Below are 27771 nucleotides of genomic sequence, written 5' to 3' on the forward strand. Positions count from 1 at the left end.
CTGAATTACTTTTAATCAGCAATCCTTTGGGCAATGTTTGCTTTTGTTAAAGGTTAAAGTTCAGCCAATTCCATGTGCAGCCATCTGAAATATTTGGTTTTAAGGTTTGTGCTTTAATATTGAATGATGTCCAGATATGAAGGACCTATGATAATTTAATAAGAGAATGAATAATCATTTCTGGCCATTGTTAAGATTTTGTATATAAGGAGCAACTGTCCATTAGCTAAAGTAGGCAACCAGAGAAGCAGAATCTTGTTTCTGAGGGCACTGTAAGTACTTTTGATGATCAAAATTAATTGAAATTTTAGTCCTTTTTTTCTTTATTTCACCTATCATGAGTTAAATGTGTTCATTTAATTTATGTACTATCCTTCTAGAGCTTGGCTTATATTTTTCTTTATTGTCTGTAAATGAAATTCTTATTTACTGATAGGTGAATGTGCCTATAAATGTCATAAATATCTACTGTGAAGTTTTGTCTTTTCAGGTTATAATTTTGACAAACTATAGACCAGCCCTTTCACATCATAGAAATCATTATTATTGATATTGGGTAACATAACACTATCCACTAATTGGTATTGAATTAACAATTACCAGTAACATTGCTCAACAGGCTACTAATATAGCTCTTCAAATTAAAACAAAGGAAACAAAAGTTTGAATTCTTTGGGAAAGTTGTCTCCAATTCATTTCTTATATATCCTGCCTAAGGTCATTCCAATGAAACATTACAGTAGAAGGGAAGATAATCCTTAGAAACAGCCAGTACGATTTTGGCTTGGGTGTTTTCTATATACTTGTTGGGTCTTGTTTTATTCATCTGCAAAGTAAGGAGCATAATGCCAAAGACTTAATCATTTAAACTAAATGTAGTAATACCAATAATACTTACTTATAATAACAGCAATAATACTTATATTAACATAATTATACTGTTTGTATCAATGAGGAATATACTCTTGTTTGTCCTATTTTACAGAAAAGGAAAAGATTGTGAAAATAACTCAAATTACATGTGTGAGCACACTATTGGGCAATAGTTGGTTACTGATATTATCCTGGAATTTGATATCATATGTTTTAAGGAATTTAATCACGTCCCAAGTATTTTAGAGCCTTTCTTGTTGACTTTTGTTATTGGAATATCTAGTACCTCAAACCATATGTCGAAGAGCCTCACTTTATAAAGGCAAATTACTTGCTTAACACAAGAAATGCTTTAAAGGAACTGTCAATTTTTTTAATAATCTGACAACTATTTGGTTTGGATGTTAAAATCGTGGCTAGTCTTTATAAACTGGTTTATCCCTTCCTGAATTTCCATTATACAGAGAAGTTTTAGTTAAATCCATTTCCAGGGACACCATGATATCCAATTTCAAAACTAATTGGCTACATCCCAATATCAGAGGATTGGATTTAGGTCTTGGAGTTTCTAGTTCAGCTCCACAGAAGTCAAGAACTTTACACAGTGTACGATATTAATGAAGAACCATACAGTGTTTGCTGAAATAGTGGTAGCAACTGAAACTTCATCCTTTTCCAAGGAACACCATTTGAAACAAATGATCCAAATTTGATGAATTGTTCACCACACACAATTAAAGTATAGTTTATTCATTGCTCTTTGTTTGTTTGTTTTGATTTTTGAGACAGGGTTACTCTGTGGAACCCTTGCTGTCCTGGAACTCTCTTTGTAAAGTTGGCTTGCTCACAGAGATCCTCCTGCCTCTGCTTCCCGAAGGCATGGTCCATGTATAAAATATTTTTTATTTGTGATTTCCAAATTTACTTCTAATGCACCCTACTCACAATAAAAACTATGTTTCAGATACACTAACATAATTTTACTTTAAACAATCTTCAACAAGGCCTCTCTTCAAACGTGAGAAAAAATATTTCTCACTTGAATATTTTTATTAAACTTAATAAAGGAATATTCTAAAATTCATAGTTGGTGCTTACATTATCTAAGTAAGTTTCAATAGTATAAGTATAATCTCATGTATTAGTTATACTAAAGAATAAATGGCAATAACAACCACATGGTAAAAAAGAATGTGTAATCTCTCTATACAAAATCAAAGCTTATAATTTGAAATGACAATCAAAATATAAAAACACAAGTAGCTAGAATTTATTCCAGTTTTATCGGTGATTAGCTATAGCATGATATTTACAATCTAAGATTTTCATTCATTTATCATAAGCCTGAACTGTGTTATAACTACATATAGGATATGATTTTGAAAATGTTATGTAAAAGATGGATCATTTAAGTAAGAACATAGATTGAATCCTTTTTCCCATTTTTTACAATGATTGTTTTCTAAAACATAGATTTTTAGAGTATAAATATGAGCGAATTCAACTAGTAAAGCCCTTATGTATTTTACAAGTAATAAATACTCAATTCTCTTTTTGCAGTTAAATATACTTCTGAGAAAAGTATACAGCTACATAGTGCACTGGTCATAAGCAATATGACTTACCCAAGTAATTTCAAAGAGATAATATCTTAGTAGGAAATTGAAAGAGCAACACTTTCTTAAAATTATATTTATGCATATTCTTGGTGATATCAGCTTTCAAATTCATGCAATGATTTCAAATCAGCTAATAGTTATAAACTAGCTGTTATTAATTATTTTAGCACAGCAATAGTTCTAGTTATTTCAGGGCAGATATGACTGAGACAGAGAACATGTGAATGGCAGAGACAGCCTTTGGGAGGGAGTTCTGAGGGACAAATGCAGGTCATCGGGCTTGCTTTTATCAAGTGGGTCGCCTTTCAATTCCATGATGATAATTTTAAATGCACATTAAGTTAAAATTGATTTTAAGTCATCAAATACCCACTTACCCTTCAGTCCAAATCTTCTCACAAATCAAGTTTGATGCAAGTCTTAAACATACAGAATAATAAATCTTTGTTTCACCTAATAGACGGAAAGCTATTTGATGATTAAAATTCTATGTATAAGGATGAAAATCTAAGTTGAAAATGCTTTTCAAGAGAAAAAAATCAGGACTGAGAATATGATTCAATTAGTAAAGTACTTGCCATGCATGGTTAAGGACCCAATTTCCAGTCCCAGAACCAATAAAATAACTGAGAACAGTGATGTGTGCTAGTAATCCCAGAGATGGGAGATTTGAGACAGGTAGGTTCTTAGCTCTTTCTGACCAATGACCCAGCCTATTAAGAAATCTCCAGTGAAAGACCCTGATTCCTAAGGAAGGGCAGCTGAGGTTACCCTCTGCTCTCCTACATATACACACACACATGCACACATGCCTATGCATATACAAACATACAAATGATCACATATGTGCACACAGACAGAAAAAGAAGAAACAATCGCAGTGAAAACATTTTAAACAGTAAGATTAATTTACCTATATATTACCCAGGTTTGTTGCTCAACAGAATGTAATCAAGCCCAATCATCCCTGTACTTCTCTTAGAGGCAAAATCACCAAAACATTGAATGTTATAGAACCATAACACAGCTTATGTCTTTGTTTCAGAGCAGTACAAGATGTGGCTGTTATTAATAACAAGTGTGATATCAACATTCGGAGGTGCACATGGCCTATTTGGAAAACTGGGTCCTGGAAACCCTGAAGCAAATATGAATATTGTGAGTAACATACGGGTATTACTAGGATTAGATTCAGGATGGGTCTGAACAGTTAAAATTCATTAGAAATGTCTGTTAGATGCATTTTCAAACTAATTAATACTTAAAAGATTTTCTTTTTTTAATTTTCCTCCTCAGAGTCAGATGATAACTTACTGGGGATATCCATGTCAAGAATATGAAGTTGTTACTGAAGATGGCTACATTCTGGGGGTCTACAGAATTCCTCATGGGAAGAATAATTCTGAAAATATAGGTACAAACTCCTTCGATCCCTTCATTTCTCTCTCCTTTACCTTCTTTCTTTTTCCTCTCCTATCTCTCTACCCTCCCCTCTTTGCTCTCCCCCCATTTAATTTTCCTCTAAGGATGAAATAAGTGTAGCTCACTCTACAACACAAGATTTCATTTCCAATCATCAGTAAATAGCAATCAAGTCAATGAGACGGAAAGATGACCAAGTGATCTTGATAAATTGTAGTCCTACTGTTATTTACAAACTATTCAAGTCCTCTAACCAGACGAGGAATCGGGGACAGCTTCTTTTACTATAGTAACTGAGCTGAACCAAGCACAGGAAGTTAGCCAGGTACTATTGTAGAGGGGAAAATTGGGAGACAGCCAGAGATCTATTTCCAATACAGATAAAGGTCATTTTATTTTGATGTTATTGTTAAATTTTCATAGTTTTTCATTATAGAAAAATTGTGCAGCATAATGTTATTACATACAGCCTACATTTATATAGTACTTAATTTCCTTAGACCATCATTTGAATATCTTTATTTACACACAACTGGCATATAATAGAGTAAACACATTCAGCATGTACAATATGAGATGAGGATATAACTCAGTGGTGCATTTGCCTAGCATATGCAAGGGCCTGTGTTAATAAAACAAATGCAATGAATGAAAATAAAATGTATGTACCAAACAAATCACATTGTAGTTAAAAGCCACTCATATAGGTCTTGGATTCAATCCTCAGTACTCACGCGCTGGCTGCCCATAACTGCCTATAATCTCAGTTCTAGAAGATTGGGTGTCCTCTTCTGGCTTCCAAGGGCTCCTGCACATATGTGGTTCACATAAGCATGTACAGGCTTGCATAAATACACATAAACATAAATTATAAATCCTTGAAAATAAATAAAATGTACTATTTCATCAATTTTGGCATGAGACATATTTGGGAAAAGGTAATTAAGATATCAAATGCAACAACAAAGTGAACATATCGTGTCTACCCTCTATAAAGAATAAGTTTATAACATTTGAGTAATCTTCTTCCCTAGGCAAGAGACCTGTGGTGTATTTGCAGCATGGTTTGATCGCATCAGCCACAAACTGGATTGCAAATCTACCAAACAACAGCCTGGCCTTTATGCTAGCAGACGCTGGCTATGATGTGTGGCTGGGGAACAGTCGAGGAAATACATGGTCCAGGAAAAATGTATACTACTCACCAGACTCAGTTGAATTCTGGGCTTTCAGGTAAGGGAAGAGAAGAATTCAAAGTGGACATGCATTTGGGATCCACAAGTGTAGCCGTTCTCTTACTCATCACAGCCAACTGCCCTCTAGGCAGGAGGTGAAGGAAGCTGTATCATTTATTCCAACCCTTGAGTCTTCTATGTGCCTCATTCCAAGGGAAGTGTTTCCTTCAAGCTTGCTGTAACCTCCATACCAAAGATCAAGAGATGCCTAAAACTGCTTTTCCAAATAAAACCAACAGCACAGCTAAAGTTAGGATGCAAGGCACTTCGCTGTTCTTAGAAAGTTGCAAAGGGAGAAGCGAATAGACTAGAGAGGCATCAGAATTGGGGCAAGGGGGAACAGCAGTCTTCATTAACATCAAAAGCTCAAATGTTGGGTACAGAAAAGTTACCAAAGGTTCCCAATACCTTCTCAAGCCCTAGGAATATAACTTGGAAATGACTGAGAAAGATAGTTGACAGAGAGGATCAGCTGACCTTGTTGAGGTGCAAGGGAGTTCTGATGGTTGTGGAAGCTGGTAGGAAGCCCATGTGTATCTGGTCTAGTGAGAAAGAGAGAGAGAGAACACAGTAGAACACTAGCATGTTGATAGGAACCAGATCTAGTGAGTGTGTTGCAGTTCATTCTGTACACAATGAGAAGCCACTACAGAGATGGGACTCATAGTAAATAAAAATGGAATGTAAACTACAAGTGCTTATTAAACCTCATTTTCCATTTCAGAAATAAAAATAATGCCCATCCATAGATACACATCTTGGTTATATTTAGATTACAGCCATTATACATGTTTGAAAATAATGACCTTTGTTTACAAGTAACTACCCCCCCCCAAATACCTGGCGTTTGCTAGGGGTTTATATATAACTGGCAATAATTAAAGTATCTAGTTTTCTATTCCTCAAGTAGAAATAGAGGTTTCTCTATAAATATGATTTTTGGCTTAGATATAGTTTATTTGTGAATGGGGGCCTGAGAACCATGGTAGAGGGTGAAGGGCTTGAGTTTTACAATTATAAAATGAAAATATATTTTTGTTTGATTTATTTTTTTCTTACAGCTTTGATGAAATGGCTAAATATGACCTTCCCGCCACAATAAACTTCATTGTACAGAAAACTGGACAAGAGAAGATACACTATGTTGGTCATTCTCAGGGCACCACTATTGGTAAGTAAAATGCTGAAACTGAGCAGTTTCTATATCTACCCTGCACCATTGCCACCGCTGTAGAACTTTATAAAATGCCACAGGCCATTGCAACCCAGTGACATAAGGACAATTGATCCTCCTACCCTAGAGATGGATAAACCAGACAATAGAACAAATAAGTCAAGCAAGTGGTATCATGTCCATCAAGAAATAGGCTAATAGCGTGTCTCAGACACCAGCGCCGGCCTGGCATTCTAGGGAGGGAAAACAGCAAGTGTAACGAATGCTACGATGGAACACGTGTTCAGGGAAGCGGTGGTGCTGTTCATCATGGGGATGAGTCAGAGTAAGAGACGGGCAGAAAGAATCAGTGTGAGACGGCATTGTGGCTGCTGAAAAGAACACAGTATTCAGGGTTCCTTGGATATTGCACGGGCATATAAGTAAAGAGGAAATCACGAAGGGATTTTTAATAGAGGAGTTACATGATCCATTATATGCTCCTTCTAATTGCTGAAGGGTAGTAATGGCAGGAACTCAGAAGCAGCTGGAGAACACATACTGTAACTCATGCCAAGGATTCTGGTGAGCTGGATTACTGAGGGGTGAGGAGAGATGTGAGAATAAAGATACCCAATCAAGCAGTATAAATGTGTACACATACAGACAGACAGACAGTCAGACAGACAGACAAACATGCCTAGATACATATGTACATGTATATGTGTGCAAATGAGATACTACCAACAAACTTTACTAAAATGTTGGATCTATGGTATATGAGGCAAAAATAGGAGTAAAGACAATGCCAGAGTTGGTGGCTTGAGCTCCTAGAACAATGAAGATTCCTTTACCCCAAGTGAGGAAGGAAGAGGTAAGAAGAGCTGTTATGTAAAGACATTAGGAGTTCAACTTGGGAAGATTGTAAGTCATCTATTAAAGAGGCAAGTAAAGATGGAGTCAGTCATAAACAGTATGCAGGTCAAGGAAGGATATTAGACTGACGCTACTCAATAGGAGTCAGTGAGCTTGCATTTAACATTCCATGAAGTCAGCTCGGACAGCCAAGAGGAGAGGTCTTAGGACAAGCCCGACTTATTCCTGTATTTAGAGCATGAGAGTTCAGTGGTTGAGAAAACAAATTCAGAGGTGATGTGCAAGGGCAGCTAGCATTCTGGAATTCAAAGACAGGAAGTGGTTACTTGTGTTTGAAAAGCTGAGTGAAATGCAGCCTCAGAGGATAGTTGTTGAAATTGCCTGGAAGTCATAGGCTTCTCTGTTGCAGCAGTTGGTGGTGGATTTTTGAAACAAGGCTGTCCTGCTAGTTTAGATTGGCTTCACTCCAGATCCTTGTGACTCAGCCTGCAGGGTACTAATAACAGCCAGTAACTGTGCTTGGCTACAAGGGGCTGTCATAACCTCAGTGACACATTTAATATAACTTAGTGGGATGTCTGTAGCCCAAGGCTATTAAATTGAGGTGCAGTTGCAATGGTCTCCCTAGAACTTACCAAGGTGAGGAAAATTGCATGGCTTGACAGCGAATTTCTCCACTCTGCTTCCCTCTTGGGTTACCATAGACTGAATATATCAATTCTTTTTCCACTAATGAAATATCTTTAAATGCTATTACCGTGCTTTTATGTATCTCAACAAACCATTGGGCCAACTTCTCAGCGTGCTTAACATGGCATCTCTAAGCAAGTCCAAGATAATCTCACACTTCCGAAAACAGAAAACCACACACATTCACACACCTTCTTCATCGATGGTCTGTTCTATTTCAGGTTTCATTGCCTTTTCTACCAATCCTACACTGGCCAAAAAAATCAAGACGTTTTATGCATTAGCTCCAGTTGCTACCGTGAAGTATACACAAAGTCCCTTGAAAAAGATTTCATTTATTCCTACATTTCTTTTCAAGGTATGTGACTAAGGTACCCAATTGTCACTGAACTTCAGACAGATCAACGTAAACAAATGTACCTTACACATTCATATCCTCAAGCTAAATTGCATATGTTTGTGCTGTCTCTCTTACTGTATTAACATAGGCGGATCCCCTCTTGCCTCTGAAATTACCGTTTACTCCTTTGGTTTTGGTTAGCTTACAGTGGGTTGTCAATGCCAGTAAGTGTTTTGCTTTTAATCAAGGATGTTTCACTGACCAAGCACTCCACACACCTGTGTCGAGGTAACAGTTCTACTCCTGCAACAGGGAATGGAGTGTTAAAAGCAGAGAAAAATAGTCAAATAAGAATCTCAGGTAGGACCAGAGGGATATTGAAGCCTTCTGTGACAACCCATCCACTACCCATCAGCCAAAAAACAAAAAAGGGAAGAGAAAAGAAAAGGAGAGAAAGAAAAGAAACAGCCCAGACAGGAAGCTATTGAAGAGAATCTTTTAAAATTGTATTAAAAATTCTGAAGTGTAGATCTTCACAGTCAATGGCAAGGGTGTGGCTGAGCGCAAAGGACTCGGTTTACTCCAAGGGGCTGGCCACTGAGAGCTTGATCATGTTCAGAGGAAAAAAAAAAAATATATATATATATATATATATATATATCACAAGTTGGAGTTGGTAGAGGTTTTTTGTTTTTGTTTTTGTTTTTTGTGTTTGGTTCTTGTTGTTTTTGTTTGTTTTGTTTTGTTGTTGGTGGTGGTAGTGGTGGTGGTTTCGGATATTTTGGTGGAGGAGTGGATAGACCTGGGAGGAGTAGGAAGTGAATGTGATCCAGCAGCATTGTGTGAAACTTCCAGATATTTAATGAAACTATTATGTTGAGGGAAGAAAAGAAACCTGGAAGAGGAGGGGGAAAAGAAATTAGGAAAGGAGAAAAATAAAGAGAGCAGTGCCTGAGCACAGTAAACACCGTCAGACTTCGAGGTCAGTGCTCTTGGGCTGCCTAAGAGTTCTTATCCTGAGAAATGGAAATTGCATAGGACAGTAGTGTGGATTTCAACAGACCATGATATTTAGTGCATTATTGAACACACATGGGAATGAATCGATAGCACTTATGTGTTCAAATGCTTAATGCCCTGCTTCTATTTCACTCAAGCCAACCCGTGTAGACAGGCCTGCACATTTGCCCAGCCTCTTTCAGCAGAGTAGTTTAGCCTGAGGCTCCAAGTACAGTAACCTCTCTTTTCCTTCTGTATTGTCTTGTCCATTTACTTGCACTCATAATTAGCACGCACATCTAAAGCCTGGCACTGGCTGCAATCAAATGTATTTATAGAACTTTTCTGCAAAATCTAAGGCTTTAACATGACTGTGACCATTTCCTCCTGCTCTGAGTCTCTCACTTCCCACTTATTCTCAGATTTTCAGATAGCAAGAGCAGAGGAGTTGAAAGACAGAGGCATCTAGACGTTGAGTCACAGGCATGAATCAGAACTGCAGATACAACCTAGTCCTAATTAGCCTGAAACACTGATATTTCCTAACCATTCTTCCTTGAGTATAAAACTGATAAAGCAAAATTACCCAATGCTCAGTACAACTGAAGCAAACATCTAAAGATTTTCCTAGCGATATCCTTCTGAGTTCCCATTTACTCCTCCTTGTCTCAAAATTTATTATTCAGATCTCATCTGTTGCTAAGTAATTACAACACTATGCCATGTTATCTCATGATTTGGCCATAATCTTTATTAGTCCAGCTGGATCATAATTCACTGTGTCTTCAACTTCCTCTGAGAGGCAATACAGTTCTCAATTCAATAATACACCCTTTCTAGTTACAACTTCATTGAGAAAAAGAGGGGCCAAACTAGTTCAATGGGTCCAGGAGATTGCTGCCAAGTCTAACAACCTAAGTTCAATCACAGGGCACATGGAAGGAGAGAACAAAGGACCCCACAAGTTGTCCTCTGATCTCCACACAACTTCTTTGGCTCATATATTAACCCACACATGCACATAATAAATATTTTTAGATTATAATAGCATTATAAAATCATATTATAATATCATTCTCACTTTCCCTTTCCTCCTCCCAAGGAGGGATATCCCTCCTTGATCTCTTAAATTTATGGCTTCTTTTTTTCACTACTTGCTGCTACATGCACGGATGCATAATTCTATGCACATATATTCCTAGGCATAACCTACTGAGGCTGGATAATGGTACTGTATGTATATTTTCAGAGCGGACCATTCGGTATTGATAAACAATTAATGCGTGCTTTCCTGGGGAAGAGCACCTTTTGTTTTCTCAGCTTTTCTTAGTTACCCATAGTCCCTCGAGTAGGTTTGAGGTCGCATGCTCTTTCCTCTGTGCACATTAGCATGTTTATTGGTGTCATCCTTGGTCAGCTCATGTAAGGCCTGTCACATCGGTGAGACATTTTAGATGTTACTTCTGGCATTACGAGGGTACACGTCACTGCAAACTCTCAGACAAGCTGGCTTTTATAGTCACCCTCTTCCACAATGGTCCCCTGCACCTTATGTGTGGGTGTGTATTGTAGATGTATCACTTGGGACTGGGCGCTACAACTCTGCCCTCTGATTGGTTGTGGTAATAATCTCTTGTCTGTTGCAAATGGCAACTTCCTTTAAGAAGGGTAAGGGCTATATTATCTCTGGGTATAAAGGCAAAAATATTTAGAAAGTAGTTAAGAATTATGTTGGTTTAGTAAAGTGATGGTTGTAGGATCTCCTCCATGATTCATAACGTCACTCTCCCTGGGTAGCTGGATAGGCTTTCTGTATTAGAAGTGCATTCCTCTTATTGAGTAGGTCTCAAGTCCTTAATAGAGAGCAATTGGTTATCCTCAATTGTGTGCAATTTCTGCACTCTTCAGGCATCTTGCCAGGCTAATCATTGTTGTGGTTCATAGCTGTACTAGCTGGTTAGAACTGACAGTTGCTGCCTCTTTTGGAAGTTTGAATGGATTAGGCTTTCGAGTCAGTTCCAACTCAGAGGTCACTGGCTCCTTTGTCTGAATTTGCAGGTGTCTTCAGTAGCAGTGTCTGATTTTTCAATGGCGAGGGCAACCAAGGGCAATAGCAATAGTTTGCAATGTTTTGGAAGTCTCTTAAATAACCGTGATCAACAGCTTCAACAACTCAAATGAGAGATTCTCATGCCTGGTGTTGGTTTGTCAAGGGTGCTATCAATCCAGGTGAAAAATCCAAACTCATTTATTTAATTTAAACTCATTTAAATTCATTTAAACTACATATGTATATTAATACAAAAATGTACGTGTATTGTGTGGTTTTATTTTTATTTAGGTAGTTCACAATAAAATGCCTTATGACTTTTCCAGACATCCTTAATGTTATATTACCCTCCTCCTTTTTTTCTGTAATTATCCCCGCCCCTTTCTTAATTAGAGCCCCTCCTTCATCCGATAGCTTCCATCAGATCACTTGTACCCTGATAGTCCACTCTCAACTCTCCTACCCTGCCAATGGTCTATTTTTACTTTTCTGGTTTTGTAGTTACTCCAAGATATATACTCACATATCTAAATATTTAGAACTAGCTGCCTCAGAGACAGAACTTGATATATTTGTCTTTCTGGGTTTGGGTTACCTTACTCAATGGTCTATTCTAGATACAGTGACCTGGAAAGTTCATGATTTCATTTCTCTTTACAGCTCAACAGTGTTTCAAAGTGTCTATGGCCTGCATTTCCATTATCTATTTGTCAGTTGAAGGCCATTTAGATGGTTCCCATTTCCTAGCTACTGTGGAGAGAGCAGCAGTGACCAGGGCTGAGCGAGTGTTTGTGGAGTAGGACATAGAGTCCTTTGGACATGTGAATTGAGTGGTACAACCGAGTTGATTCTTTTTAGCTTGTTGAGAATTCTCCACACTGACTTCCTGAGTGGCTTCTCATGTTTGCAACCCTTTCAACTGTGTGAGGAACTCCCCTTTCACTACATTCCTCCCCAACAATTTTTTGTGTTGCTCTGTTGATCTATGCCATTCTGACTGGGGTAAGATGAAATATCAAAGCTGTTTAGATTTGCATTTTCCTAGTTGTTAGAGACAATGAACAATTTTTTTGAGATTTTTTTTTAGCCACGTTGTTGTTGTTGTTGTTTGGTTTGATGTTTGTTTGCTTTGATTATACTTTCCTTTTTCTTCTTTGAGAGCTCTTTGTCCAGATTCTGGGCCCAGTATTTGAGTGAGTTGTGCGCTGGTGTCATTTGTTTGTTTGTTTGTTTTTAAATAATTTATATGTTATGGATATTAATTCTTTGCTAGAGGTATAACTAACAGAGATAAATTCCTATTCTGTGGCCTCCTGCTTTGCCCAGTCCGTTGCTTCTTTACCTATGCAGAAGCTTCTTAGTTTATGAGGTTCCACCTCCAAGAGTTGGCCATAAATCTTGAACAAACAGAGCCCCACTCAGGATGTCCCTTCCTATATCTATATCAAACATGGTACTGCCTGCGCTTCCTCCTAGAAGTTTCAGTGTTTGGGGCTTCATACTTATGTGTCTGATCATTCAGCATTGATTCTTTACATGGTAATGGGCCTGAAGGATAGGGAGCTTCTAAAACAATTTACAGAACTAAGAAGTGAGCCTGCAGTTCACATCTGCAGAAGTTGCTTCAGCAGCTAGGCTGCCGCCATGTTCTGATGATGCTTCTATTTTTCAGCTTATGTTTGGCAAGAAAATGTTCCTGCCCCACACCTACTTTGATGACTTTCTTAGTACCGAAGTGTGCTCACGGGAGGTTCTAGATCTTCTCTGCAGCAACACTTTATTCATCTTCTGTGGATTTGACAAGAAAAACTTAAATGTGGTGTGTATGCATTGTGGTCTCCACTCAAGAGGTTTCCCCCAAACACCTTTGTGTTAACAGCATCCCTTAGAAAGGATACTTCAGGAGAACTAAGACGCACCTGACAAGTGTGCCCAGAGCATTGTGGTAGGCCCCAGAGAAATTATAAGCCACCCTTCATTCCAATTTCATCTCCTGCTCTCATTCAAAACTATGATTGGCCTGTGACGGCCTAGATGCCTGGCATGGTGTTTACGTTCTGTGACAGAAGGGAATGAACCTTATTGGGAAGACTCTTCTGAGGAATGATGCATAGTTGTCAAATAAATGTTGTAAATGCTTTTAATCATGCTGGCCCTTCCCATTAATTTTCTAAAACACACTTTAGAGAAGCAGTGTAACAGCTTGTCCATATCTTGATCTGCATTTTTGCTCCCTGAGTTGAAGTTTTAAGGCATATATAAGAAAGCCCAATATTATAAGGTACATTAACATATGGATTTATGTCAGCCTAATTTAAATCCTACCTTTGGAACTGATTTGAGCTCCTGTATTTATTTCTTCATGCACAAACTATCCTATTTTTATGCTGTATATTATACTATATAAACATACCTCTGCTCTTTTCTTTTCTTTTGTCTTTTTGTAGTTCTGTGGATGGAACCTAGGAATTTTAGGACTGTGCTCTACCAGTGGTATATATTTTTAATATTTTTAAATGATGTTTATTGTGAGACAGTGCCTCGTTAAATTGCCCAGCCACCTAATCTATAGCCAATGCAGGGCTTTAACCAGAAATTTTCATAATTCAGCCTTCCAAGTAACTGGAATTATAGAGCCATTCTTTCATTCCTGACTCTCATTTAATACATTTAAAGGCCTTAGAAAAATGAATTCTATTGTTTAAAATGTACAGCATTCTATTATTTAAGATAATATAGTAATTCCCGTAGTACTCACTGGGAACATAGCAGTGAAATCACAGTTGCTGTTTCTATGGAGAACAGTTTCAATTGTCTTTCTCAGCCTGGATGATCCACACTCTAGCTGAATAAATACATCGACATTTGCTCATCTCTGTCCTTTAGTTTCCATTTATGGTGGTAAGGGTCCCTTTTTCTTCTCAATTTGAGGCTGTTTCTCATTATGTGTGAGGAGTGGAGCAGAGCAGCCCATCCTTACTATACCAATAAACATTGATTCTTATCTATTATCAATAAGAGTTTTCAGAGAAAGATAATAGAAATCTGAAGATGCAGAGAATGAACAAGATTAGAGTGCTTGTCTCCTGCGTGCTGCCTACATGGAGACGTTAGCCCCTTTGATAACCTTGAGTTCATTTGACTTTGTCACATTCTAAGACCCACTACTCAACTGCCCCATGCGATCTGGAAATGGAACTAAAGGGTTTGAGCAAGGTAATCTAGGAACCAGATAGAATACCATAGCTACATGTAAGCAGTGGTTATCATATAAACATACATACCTGAGTGTATGTATAATTAGTCAAGGCATTAAAATTAGGAAACACAGCGAATCCGCATTAATGTTTAATCTCTTGCATGCTGACATTAAATTGAAAGTTGAGGATTTAGCTTCAGAAGCTACGTAAAACTTTCCAGCCTCAGACTGCTTGCCACTGATTTGTGTGAATCTGGCATTTGTCTAAATTTCTTTGTGTTTCAAACTCTTCTTTGAAAAAACTACGGAGTTAGTAAGCCGTCCACATTGCTGATCGTAGTTAAAACACGTGGTGTGCTTTTTAGATTCTGAGGTGGCATTTAACGGCACTATTTGCCCTGCCATTGAAGGTTACCCTGAAACACTGGATTGAAATCAGAAAACATGGCCCCAATTGTTTTTCAGAAACCAACTATGTCTAAGCCTATGTGTATGTGTGTGTGCTTGATTTCTAGAGTCGTTTTGATGTGTATCTAGGGCATAATCCAGCAGGGACATCTGTTCAAGACTTTCTCCACTGGGCACAGGTATCATTTCAATGTTGTTAGCATCATTTTGTGGTAATGAACTTTTACACTTAACCTAAAGTACATTATTAAGATGTTGCTGTAAGGCAATGTTTCTATATATGACAACCTACAAAAATAACCATTAACTCATGTACATAAAATATTATGAGAACACATGATTTCAGTAACAAAGAAATAATTATTTTTATGATTTTCTAGGGAAAAACAAAATATTTAAAACCAACGCTAAGTTTTTTTTTTACCACATATGTCCTAGACGGTTAGTTATTATTTCAAATAAGAAAATGTGTTTTCAATAATTATAAAAATTAAAAATGAGCTATTTGGAGAAGATTAAATTACTTTTTATGTGGTTATGAGAATATTTAGCTAATTAATTTTAATTACGCCTTACTAAATTTTTATTTCCTTTTGTACCTCTAAATTTTTATTAGCTTGTTAGATCTGGGAAATTTCAAGCCTTCAACTGGGGAAGCCCATCCCAGAACATGTTACACTACAACCAGGTATGTTTTTTTGAGCTTGAAATGGCTCATAATTTAAATGACAAAAGAGTTTGAAAAGAAGAATAGTATGACTGAGTATTCATTTTTTTTAAATAATGCTAATGTCCAGTTTCTACTTATCCCACTACTGTGCTCTGGAAACATACTCTCAGAGTAATGCTGGGTCCCAAGCAAAGACTTTCTGTAAATTAACAGTATATGATCTTTCCACAGCGCTGCTGTATAATCCAGTCTCCACACAACACTCTGTTCTCCTTGAAGTATAACTGGCTGAATCAAGTCGCCAGTTATATCCATGCATAAGATTAAGCAGTTTTCTCACACATTACTCTCTCTGGACAGGCAGGCAAATGATTTCATGGGAACACTGTTCCATGTGGAAGAAAAGGTGGTATGTTTCCAGGTCAAAATTAGAAATATTTCTGAGCACCAAGGTGCCTTGTAATCCCCACATTTACTATGCTGCAAATAACTCAGATGTGGAGTTGATCTAACTGGTGCTAAATGCAAATTTGCACAATAATTCATGGACTAGGAAATTATTGACAAGCTATAAAAGGATAATATCCATAACCACATGCACAGGGCAAACTCTTGGAGTATGAGTGATTAATTGCAAGCAAGGCTTAGAGTAGTTTGTGAGCCACTCTTTTCATTAAACACCTCCAATTTTTCTTCCACTTAGTAGCTGAATAACTCTGATTTTCCTTAGTTCCTCTGGCTCAAATCTTAGAAGGATGTTTTCAGACAAGATTCTACATATAGAGAAAATCCACACACTGTGGATTTTTCTAATTTGATGATTTTAAGGGCTTTTTCTTTTCAGGATACTATAAGGTCAACTCACAAAATACAGAGTTGCTTTGAATTTACTTTTCTACTGGGCTCTCATTCTGATAACCAAAGAAATAAATCCTAGATTTCCAGAGTACCAATCATCCAGTCTACCCTTCTTCCAGTCAAGTGAATAACACTTCTGAGTAATTGTTGAAATCAGTGATGTTAATTTAACAGGGATAACATCTAGGAGGCTGTTTCCTTAGTGGTATGGAAGTAAAATAAAGTGTGTTTATTATAGATATTCTTTATACTTTAACCCATGTGTGAGGGAATGTACAAAAAACCATAAATTACTGGGACAATAATATAATAAATTGTAGACTGTAAGTTGGCTCTTTCCCAAACTTTAAGGCTGTTAGATTAGTATCCTTGAAGTATTAACCTATTGAACAAAAGCACCTAATAAAATTTTGTCTAAAATACGGAAATCAAGGAGATGACCCTCTTGCTCTTTTTTCTGCCTTGTGAATCTTTATAAACCATATGTGTTAATAATGGTTTTCTTAAAAAAAAAACCTATGCCAATACTTTTTTCTCAGAATTTGAAGCAATATATAGGAAAATTACGTGAGTATACAACAGACCCATATTCTCACCTGAAATACTGTCCTGGTCACTAACCATGCTATATGGACAGCTGTTTTGTACAGTCCAGAGAATGATTTATGAAAGCTGTGCCTTCAGGTTTGAGTAAATGAGGTTATTAATGATATTGCAGAAAATCTTAAAAAGAATAAATAGAACAATGCAAGTAGAGAAAATCAGTAGAGATATAGCAAAAAACATTACCAAATCAGGTACCCAAAACATGTAGTAGTATGCGTGAGGCAGTCTGAATGAGAGGTCAACCAAGATATAACGTCATCAAGTTCGAGACTGAGAATCATCTAGCGGAAACTGATGGGAGACGGCCTATTGGAATAGCCCACTGAAGTTCTGAATCAAGAGCCTTTGTAGAGTAAAGAACCTCCTCAAGTGAGACGTTGAAGTGGAGGAGTGGGATGTGAGAAGCAGAGAGACAGATCAAATCAAGAACTTACAGCATCCCGCCGAAATGCCTGGGACAGCTCTACTCAAAGAGCCACACTCAGGTCCCTAACTGAGAGATGTCTAGGCAGAGCAGCTTGTCAGTGAGGTGAAAGAGCGTACAAAAGTTTACCAGCATAATACACACTGTGGGAATCAACGCAAAACAAGTGACTCGGAACCCAGGATTCTTTGAGGAAATCATGATTCAGAGTGGTAGAGACAATCTGCCCCAGTCAAGATCTAATCAAAACCTAGCTAAGGGGATGGGTCAGTGGTAAGAGTTTGCTATGTAAGCACCATTATCTGTAAGTTCAGTGTGTTCTATTCGGAGATGGGAGGCAGAGACAGAGCAACCAAAAGCTTGTTAGACAGCTAGCTTGGCATATCTGCTAGTGAAAGGAAGAGAGCCTGCCTGATAGACAGCAAGGACCAGCATGAAGGTTATACTCTACCATCCACATAAACATTGTGTTTTGCATGTACCCATCCCATCCACCCACGAGAATCTAGTGAAATCTCCTTCCTTCATCTGAACTGAAACATAGCTTAGAACCAACAATATTTCATCCCCTGTGAATGTGTGTTCCCTGACTTTCCTGTTTGATCTGCTGAGTCAGTCTGCATTGTAACAGAGTCCTAACGAATTGACACACCTATTAGAGATTGAGAAGCATTGGACCCAAACTAGGCTGTGCTCACTTTGCTCTATGAGTAAGGTTGACTTTGTTGACATGATCATTAGACTTTGTTTCGAACTAGCACACACTAGACAATGGTTGGAATTGTGGTTGCCTAAACTCCATTTCTTTCACCTGTCATATTTCAGAAAACGCCTCCTGAATATGATGTGTCAGCCATGACTGTGCCAGTTGCAGTGTGGAACGGTGGCAATGACATCCTGGCTGATCCCCAAGATGTCGCCATGCTGCTTCCCAAACTCTCCAACCTCCTGTTCCATAAGGAGATTCTTGCCTACAATCACCTGGACTTCATCTGGGCAATGGATGCCCCTCAAGAGGTTTACAATGAGATGATTTCCATGATGGCAGAAGACTAAAAGAATCAATTATCCACATCCATTCCAAAATCTTTTCCCCTTTCATACAGTTTTTCCAGTGTTTAAAAATGTAATACATATTACTGTAATTTTGACTTTAGAAATATATTGGCATCAGCAAAGTTCTCATGTGTCATTTGAATTTTTTGATTGAAAGAAATCTAATATTTTTATTTGGAAGCCTATATTAGAAACACTTGAGAGAATACATTTCTGAGGCAAGTAAAATTTCTCTTTGGATCATCCCAAAACTGTTTTCTAAACTCAATTTGGATTAGGAGCATGGGTCATTAAGAGTCCTGGAGCTGAATGGTGACTTTGGTTATGTGTGTCTGACAGTGATCGGATTGTTTCTGACCACTATTCACGACCACTGCCAGATCTACATGCAGAAAGAGTCACTTCCTCCTTGTGATCTCCATGAGAAATCCACCTGTTCTGAGCATGAGTCGGGAAGCAAGAGACAGCCCCGGTGTAAGTTCAGGAAGACTGGAAGGTCTGCTCTTGACATCATAACTACAGACCTAACCTGCTGTTGAGTCATCATCTAACAAAAATATTTTTAAAGTTGCTGTGTTCTGGTAACTACGAGATATACAATTCCTCCAACTGACCAAACTAAGAACTGCCATAGGTTGATGAAAATGTTTTAAAAGCCTAAAACTTAAAAAAAAAACTTCCAAAAACACATCCCAATTAGGGAGTTTGATGAACACATTCTCAACGTGGGTATGACTTCTTGTTCTAAGTAACTAACAATTTGATTTCTATTTTAATAGTAGGGTTAAATGCATGAAATATGAAATAAGCTGCTGCGGTAGGATTAAAAAAGCAGCGGAACCAGCTCCTGCTCGTTCTCACTCAGCACGGAGCTCCAGCTGTTTCTCCACCAGTTGCTTTCACACACTGTCCTCTTGGTGGGTAAAATCCAAGTTCCCGAAACTTGTAATTTAGCAATTAGATTCATATGTTAAATACTCAATCCACAATACATCCACACAATAAATTCACTGCCAGTTAATAAAGATTTAAACCACCCACCTAGACAAGATGACATTGACCTAGTCTACCTGGATCTGGATCATCCTGCTCCATTGTCTCCATCTCGATTTCTCTCACTCCTCCTCTCTCCTTTCTAGACTTTTCCCACCCCGCCTACTCTTCCTTCTCATCTAATGATTGGCTTCGCCTTATCCTGGACGTGCCTTGCTGCATAATGACATCATCTTACATCACACTTTCTGTTTAGTAAAAAAAAACAAACTTTTTTTCATCACATATAAGCTATGCACAACTATTACCATTAAAAATCATCTAGATGACTATATTTTCTCAAAGTTAACTAGCTGGGGTAGACTATGAGACTAAATTAGTCCTCAACTCCATCAGAAATCTGAGGATGACTAGTATTAACTAAAATGTTGAGAAGCACAAAGCATAACTTCTAAAACTTAGCCAATTTATAGAGACCGCTGGTCACCTGTACAGTCCCTCATTCCTCAAAATGTTAGAGCATCAGTCTTCAGCTTCTGGCCCAAGGTCATCTGACAGACCTTCGTAATGCAGAATTTTGAAGGGCTGAAAATTCTGGCTCAGCAAAGATTATCACCCACCTAGTCTGCATGTGTCCCTTTCTGGGCAGTACTTGTAGATGAATTGAAGCAATTCTTGCCCAGTGGCTGTCTTGCCACAATTGGAGCAACTCCATAGATGCTCAGTTTCTTCTTAGAATCCAAGAAGGGGTCCTGTCAGGAGCATACAGGTCTCTAGTCAAATTATCTTTAATAAGGAAATGTACATAAACATCATATTCTGTAGATTTCTGACGCCTTTGAAGACTATCTATGCAAAGCATTTCTGAACTGTTAGGCCTCGACTACTCTTGATCATTTCTAATTGATCTATCTCAAAAGTACCCTTTTAATTACTCAGAACCATGAGTTTCTTATCTGGCTCCTAACTTGCATTGCTAATCGTCTAAAAACAGTTTATAATCATAGTTACGGGACTGGGTCTAAGCCTTGTACTTTTAAATTTTTTTGTAACAAGTAAGTTCCATACCAAAATATAGATATGACTTTAGCTTAGTTACCAAATGAGATTATGGCTGTACAAATCAATCTAGCTAATTCCTCCTTGTTAAGTTATGACCATTTCTAAATTCCTCATAAAACAACCTTAGGATAACCACCTTTAGCCCTCTAAAGTCCAGAGAATTGGGGCGATGACTCTTCAATGGCTTCTTCAAGCTGTACGTGGGCATTGAGCTAACCTCTGGGGGGTGTTAGGGAAAAATTAAACAAATGTTGTAGCCTGATGTGTCTGCCTTGGCTGACCCAGCTGAATGTCCTTGAGATCAGGAATGCAAGCAGGTCCATTCTGCAAAATATAATTCTCAAGACAAAAGTTTAGAATCAAGATATCTTTTTGTTTGAGTCTCTTGAATTTAGTTCTTCAGGTGGTCTCCGTTCATCAAATCTGATCTATATAACTCTGGAAGCTGTCCAGGAGCCTAATAGCCCCTCTTAAAAAACACAAAGACAAAACCTTTCTCCCCAAATATCATGTTCTTTAGTCTATAACCAGAAAAACTTGTATCTTGTACTTTCTCCCAGAGGAATGATATAACAAGACTCAAAATCACACCCAGTATGAAAATTAAAACAATTTTTTAAAAGAAGTAAGCTAAATAATAGTGTAGTAGCCTGTTTAGACTTTTCTAATCTGTCATAGCAGGAAACTAACCCAAAAATTCGCATAGAGCCCATGTTAAGAGAACCTGTGTTTCCTGTTGTGGTAAATATCAAAAATAACCACAAACCCTCGCTAGCTGGCATCATCAAGCCATATATCCTTTAGTGGAGTAATTCATAAAACAAATTAAACACCTTCTATCAATTCCAATACCAATAAGAAGTAAATAACTTATCAAACCAGGACTTTAGCCCAAAATATATCAATCTGTCAAGCTCTCTACCTGGAGTGTCAAACTTTTATTTATTAATAACTCCCATAATATATGTCTGTATTCACTCTGCCTGCTGTATAGACTTCTATTTTTAATGACCTTATTAACTTGCAAATATCACCACTCTCTACTTGGAGTCAGTGACAATTTTCCCCTATTTAATTTCTAAAACATGGGTGAAAATCTCCACATGATTCAGATAAATTCTGTACTCTCTCCTTTTAACTATAAAAACAAATTTAGTAACATTTCTATTCATACCTGTCATTAAGAAGCAGGCAACTTGTCAAACCAGGATTTTAGCCCAAAATTCCTGTGGAGCCCATGTAGAAAGAATATGAGTATCCTGTAAGACTTATTAGAGCATTAACTTTCTACTATATTTAAAGCAATTAAACCAAAGCTAAATTAAATTATTATCCAACCATTTTTTAAAGAAGCAAGCAGCTTCTAATCTCTAACTTGTATCACAGCAGGGGACCTACAGCCTGCAAACCTAGGATGCTTCTGTGTTTCTTTTGTTTAAGGTTCCTGAGCTTGAGACATCATGTGACTCAACATGGCGTTGGCCCCCTCCTACTTAGAAAATAAATCTTTCTTTCTAACTCTTAGGCCAATAATCTTAACTTTCTAGTGGTCTCTTGCCTAACACACTGGTTCTCCACCTGTTGTGGTAGGATTAAAAAAGCGGTGAAACTGGCTCCCACATGGTCTGTGGGAGCTGCTTCTCTGCCAGCCGATTTCACACAGTGTCCCCTTGGTGGGTAAAATCAAAGTTCCTGAAACTTGTAATTTAGCAACTAGATTTATATGTTAAATACTCAACCCATAATACACCCAACAATAAATTCACTGCCAATTAATAAAGATTTAAACTGCCCACTTAGACAAGATAAAATTGACCTAGTCCACCTAGATCTGGATCATCCCGCTCCTTTGTCTCCATCTTGATTTCTCTCACTCCTCCTCTTCCTCTCTCCTTCCTAGACTTTTTCTTCCTGTCTACTCTTCCTTCTCATCCAATGATAAAGCCTATCATTGATAAGGCCTCATCTTGGGCCTGCCTTTCTGCATAATGACATCATCCTACAGTAAGCAAGCCTTATTTGTTGACAGCATAATGAACAAAAGACAGAACACATTTCGCCAAAATGTTAAATTTTATTGCCTTACCATGTCCCACATCTCTGGCTAGGAATAGTGACGCTTTCTTGCGTTCAGTATGCTTCCCCCTTCTTCTTTGTTAAGGAAGATACTTGTCAGAGAGGGTCACATAGAAGCCTTTAAAATTTCAGTGAAAATCGTAGGGCCCCACCATGAAAGTGGCAGGAGGCTCTTGGTGAATAGCTAGTGACAGATATTGGGTGGTCCAATCAGTGAGGGACAAACTATGTCATCTACACCTACCAGAGAAAAGCATCCTTAGAGCCTGTGTCATTTTCTCCTCTAGCTGCCTTTTAGTCTATGTCTGCAGATATGGACACTTGTCCTTGTTCTCTGAAGACAGGTAATGGTGCTGGAGTTGCTTCCTCAACAGCCCAGCTTCAGTCTCTCATTGGCTACTCTGAATTGTGGACACACATGGCAGTGTTTGAGGGATTATTCACATAGGATTCTTTTACCCATGCCCTAGACAACATCTCGTCACGTAAAGCTCATCAGTGCCAAGCCAACATACCTCAGTCTCCGAGCCAACATAATTCAAACAAATAAAGTGTTTCTAGGTACGTGGGGACACGACTTTGGAGTCAACTTTGTACCTCTTTTGTTCCCCTAAGTGTGCAAAAGTTTAAATCTATTCAGATTTAGTACACTTTGATGATTTTCTTTATTATTTTAGTTCTCTCAGTCAATCCTGTTCTACCAGTGACTCCAGCCTCAGGATAGGTTTTTCAAATGATATTGTCTCTTTTCCACAAAATGATACCATTATTCTGCCAAACCCCCCTTAAAGCTGCAAATCCAGTCAGAGCTCAAATGTCAACTCATTTTATCAATATTGAACTGCTTGAAATAAAATCCAAGCAAGACCTACACATATGTTTATGATCTTTATTCATAATTGTGTGCATTCCCTGAGTATTATTAACAGTTTATTCTACCTACTAGATGCTAATAGCACTCACACACCCCAAGTCATAATAACGAGTATGTGCCAAGACATTGCTAAATATTTAATAAATGCCTTGTGGTTATATTGGCATAACTGAAAGTCTAACAGAATTTTGATTCTAAGAATCAACATTTAACTTTACAGAGTAAGTTAGCTCCATAAGTGGGTAGACATAAATAATAACACTGTGACAAAAACAGTTACTTAAAATAGCATTTTCCCTTTCCCAACCCTTTTCTTCTCCAACAAGGACCTACTTCTTAATTTTTTTTTGTTGAAATGTAATAAGATTGTTTTCTGCCTTCTTTTTTGTCTCTTCAATCATTTTCCTTTGTAACTCTTCCTTGCTCGCTCTCAAATTCATGGCCTCTTTTTTTAATCGTTGTTTTACACAAACACACACACACACAAACACACACACACATACACACCTATTATATATTAGAATATAATATACTTGTATACATATATTTATGAATACCAGCTCAGTCCATATAACATTACTTGAATGTGTATGATTTCAAGACTATTTAAGGCAGGAAAAATGTCTCAGAAACAACCCTGTATGCATTTCACCACTAGAGGGCAAGGTGGATTTAGTGGTTGTGATTTTTCTCTGCAGGGGTGCAGTTACTCTGATTGACCCCATATCTTAACCTTCTTATTAAAACTTATGGAATCCACTCGATAGTTTGCTGTTGTGTGGTGTTGGAGAGATCCAAGCCTGGGAGGGGAAGAAGTCTGTTTCCTCAGCTCTGTACCTCTAATGTAGAACTCAGTTCTCTGCTTCCCCCACTCTTGTGTACTCTGGCCATACCTCTCAGCTTGGACAATGGGTGCGTGTGGGTGTGAGACTGGAAGAGCAGGTGTTTTTGGAGCGAGTAGGAATCTGCCTGGATCCACAGGACACAGAGGTCATTCGGGTCAGAAAAGGATTTCAGTACACAAAGGAAGTAACTGAGTGAGTACAGCCTGGTGTCTACAATAAACAAGTCCCGGACAAAAACCAACCTACACAGAGTGGAAAGAGAAAGAAACTATATTCGACTATAATAGATTGTGTATGTGACCCGATACCAAAAGAACATGATCACATGGTATTCTAAGCATCCTTTTTTTTAAGAGTTCACAACAAGTTCAAATATAAATTCAAATCATACATCGAACAAGAAGTAACAACTAAGGTGTTTGGATGTGTTTCCATTAAGTAAACATTCATTTTCTGCCACGAGTTCCACGGGTTCATTGAGAGTCTAAAACTATAATTCTTAGGTCCAAGTTAGCAGGGTATGTCAAAAAGCAAATCTGTCTCATTAGTATTGAAGCTTTGTGTACATAAACCTACTCAATATTTTATCTTCTGTCCTTGCACCTACAATAAATCATTTGTTTCCTTTTACAATATTTCATCAATGGATTTATGGCCTAGCTTTTTAAGTTGTAAATCTGTATCATGCCTGCTTGCTATCTTACCTAAATTAACTTGTGACACATAAAGACTGGAAGGATTCCTAATTGCAGTTTTCATATTACAGAGGGCCCTGATTATACCCCTTTTTACAAAGACCTCAATAATAACTAGTATAAATTTAGAAGTTCTTATAGAATCATCATTAAGAATTAAGAAAATGTCTATTTGTCTATATAGCATCACCATAAGACACTATATCTTTGCCAATCTGCAGAAAATCTACCCAGTAGGATGGGCTAATCTGCCCAGGGCTTGTTATATCAATTTAATAATGACAGCAAGGGCATATCAATAGCAAGAATCAGTCCTGCAACAAAGACCCTTGTCTCTTTTCTCCAACACTCATTCATCCTAGTCCACCATAGACCATCTCTGAAAAATCACCTGCTAACCTTTAGCTTTCCCTAGATGGCTTCTGACAGTAGACAGAAGATCCATGCATCTCCACCATCCTGGAGCTTACGTTTAACTTAGCCTCCGTCTTGATACTATGGCCTCATGGGCCTTCTTTGAATGAGCTATAATGGGTATATACTGTCTGGATTCACAGCTTTCTGGAACCTTTGTATAAGCCTCCATGACCCTGTAACTTTTGCATTTTTTTCTTTCCTACAGTTTTATTTTATTCAGGATTCTATTGCTGTGCAAAAGACCATGACCAAAAGCAAACTGGGAAGGAAAGGGTTATTATACCTTATAAATCTCAATCACAACATATGATGAATGAAGTCAAGGCAGGAACCTGGAGGCAGAAAGAGAATCAGGGGCAAAGAGGAATGCTGCCTACTGTCTTGCTCCCCATGGCTTGCTCGGTTACCATATTAGTATAAACCAGGAAAACCTGTCTATGGATGACACTGCCCACAGTGGACTGGGCTTACACACACCAATTATTAATGAAGAAAAAAATGACCCATTGGCTTGGCTATAGACAAATATTATGGAGGCAATTCCTCGAGTGGCATTCCACTTCCCAGATGACTCTAGCTTGCGTCAAGTTGACAACAACAACAGCAACAACAACAGAAAACAAACAAAAACACTTACAAGACTACCATCATGTAGATAGGATCCGCGAGTTTTTCTAACTCAAGATATAGTCTGGTCCCCTTGTAGCAAAACTGCGGTGGCCTCTGTGCATTTTTGGTCATGAATCAATCACAGGGTTTAAGATAAGTATTAATAAGTACAAAAACAGTCAACACAATTTCAGGTATATTATGTTATAATGGAAAAAGAGTAGGCAGCAATAACAAGAGAAACTACAGATATATGAATATGGAGGTTCAGAGATAGTTATAAATGATCTGTGGGTCCTCGAAAAATAAGATAGGGTAATTAGGACAATTAGGGATGAGTATGATTAAATTAATATACATATGTGCAAAAATATTGTGACGATGGTCTCAAAAGGCTTTTCATCAGTTATGAGTACTTGTTGCTCTTATAGAGACCCAAAGGACAATCCCAGCACCCACATAGCTGTCAATAAACTCTGTAATTCCAGTTCTGGGAGGTCTGATGCTGTCTTCTGGCTTTCATGGGTACTGCACATATGATGCAAGACACATGCAGGCAAGTGAAACACACATACATATAAAATAAAATAAATATATCACAATTAACCTTATTATTTTCTACAACTAATATATACTAATAAAATCACTGTATTTTAAAATATTGTTATGATGAAAATATTGAATAAGTAAAAAAAACACAAATCAATTAACTCTGAGAAGACCATATGGGATTTAATAAAATCTAGGTCTCTGCAAAGAGTTTGGCGTATGGGTTAATAGTACCCAAAAAATACTACAAAATTGAACATTTTGCTAAGATTTTAAAAATGAATTAGCAGTAGAATCAGGATTTGAATTCAATTTTACCTGATCCTGAATTCCAGTTTATTTAGTGTTCTGCCCTTAGACTAAATCAAAGCTTTAGTGCAAATGCATATCTCATATTACAGTATACCTCAGTATATTTCCTTTCTTTGCAACCAGTCTCAGCCATATGAAATGTTTACATTGCTGTTTTTGCTTCTGGTTGTGTAAAGAATCTATGAATTCATGGATCCTATTTTGCTTAGATTTCCTCTCTGCTAGATACAAACACACATGAACACTTTTATTCAACTTGAAGTACTCCATTATGTGTCTACAAAGCTGAATTTTGAATAACTCAGTAAATTACTGTTTTCTGGCCTGTGGACAAATTGCTTTTGTCAATGTGGTAGATTCTTTTAGAGAATAGAGTTAGGTAGCAAATACTTTTTAATTGATTTACACATCACAAATTATGCCCTAAATGTAATGCAATTACTTAATAATCATTTTAATAATTATTTGCGTTGTGAGTTTCTACTGTGATTTTCAAACACATGACATCTAGAAATCAGTATGAGCCCTAAATATTTGTCTTATGCCCCAAATAATTAATACATGATCGCCTTTGCTTTGTTTACATCTCACCTAAACTAGCAACAAATTACCTTAAAGAAAATCTCCAGACACAAATTGTTTCACCCAGGAATAATTCTTTATATAGATAAAATACAGGTATTTCAAAAGCAATCCCAGTAGTGATATGAACATTAAAACAAGGTATAAAACAATTCTTTAATTTGACCAATCAACCTCAAATCTCTCTAATTGTTGTCTAAGTGTGCTTTTTGCATTAGTTTTTTGTTTTGTTGTTGTTTTGTTTTTGTTTTTCAGAATCAGGACATAACACAACCTTAT

At 37.5% G+C, this 27771-nt stretch overlaps 1 protein-coding gene across 2 annotated transcripts; it reads left to right on the plus strand.

Annotated features, from left to right (window-relative positions):
* The first annotated feature begins 236 nt into the window (after positions 1-236).
* Positions 237-18603, plus strand: Lipf (lipase F, gastric type). 2 transcript variants are annotated; one of them, NM_017341.2, is given in 10 exon segments: positions 237-272; positions 3538-3650; positions 3789-3906; positions 4949-5147; positions 6211-6320; positions 8090-8226; positions 12930-13076; positions 14972-15043; positions 15481-15552; positions 18248-18603. In NM_017341.2, coding segments are annotated over 9 exon segments (1188 nt in total). In that variant the 5' UTR covers positions 237-272; positions 3538-3548; the 3' UTR covers positions 18479-18603.
* The last annotated feature ends 9168 nt before the right edge of the window (positions 18604-27771 follow it).

The sequence above is a fragment of the Rattus norvegicus genome, chromosome 1 (genome assembly GCF_021556685.1).
Source record: "Rattus norvegicus strain SHRSP/BbbUtx chromosome 1, alternate assembly SHRSP_T2T, whole genome shotgun sequence".
NCBI classification, from domain to species: domain Eukaryota; kingdom Metazoa; phylum Chordata; class Mammalia; order Rodentia; family Muridae; genus Rattus; species Rattus norvegicus.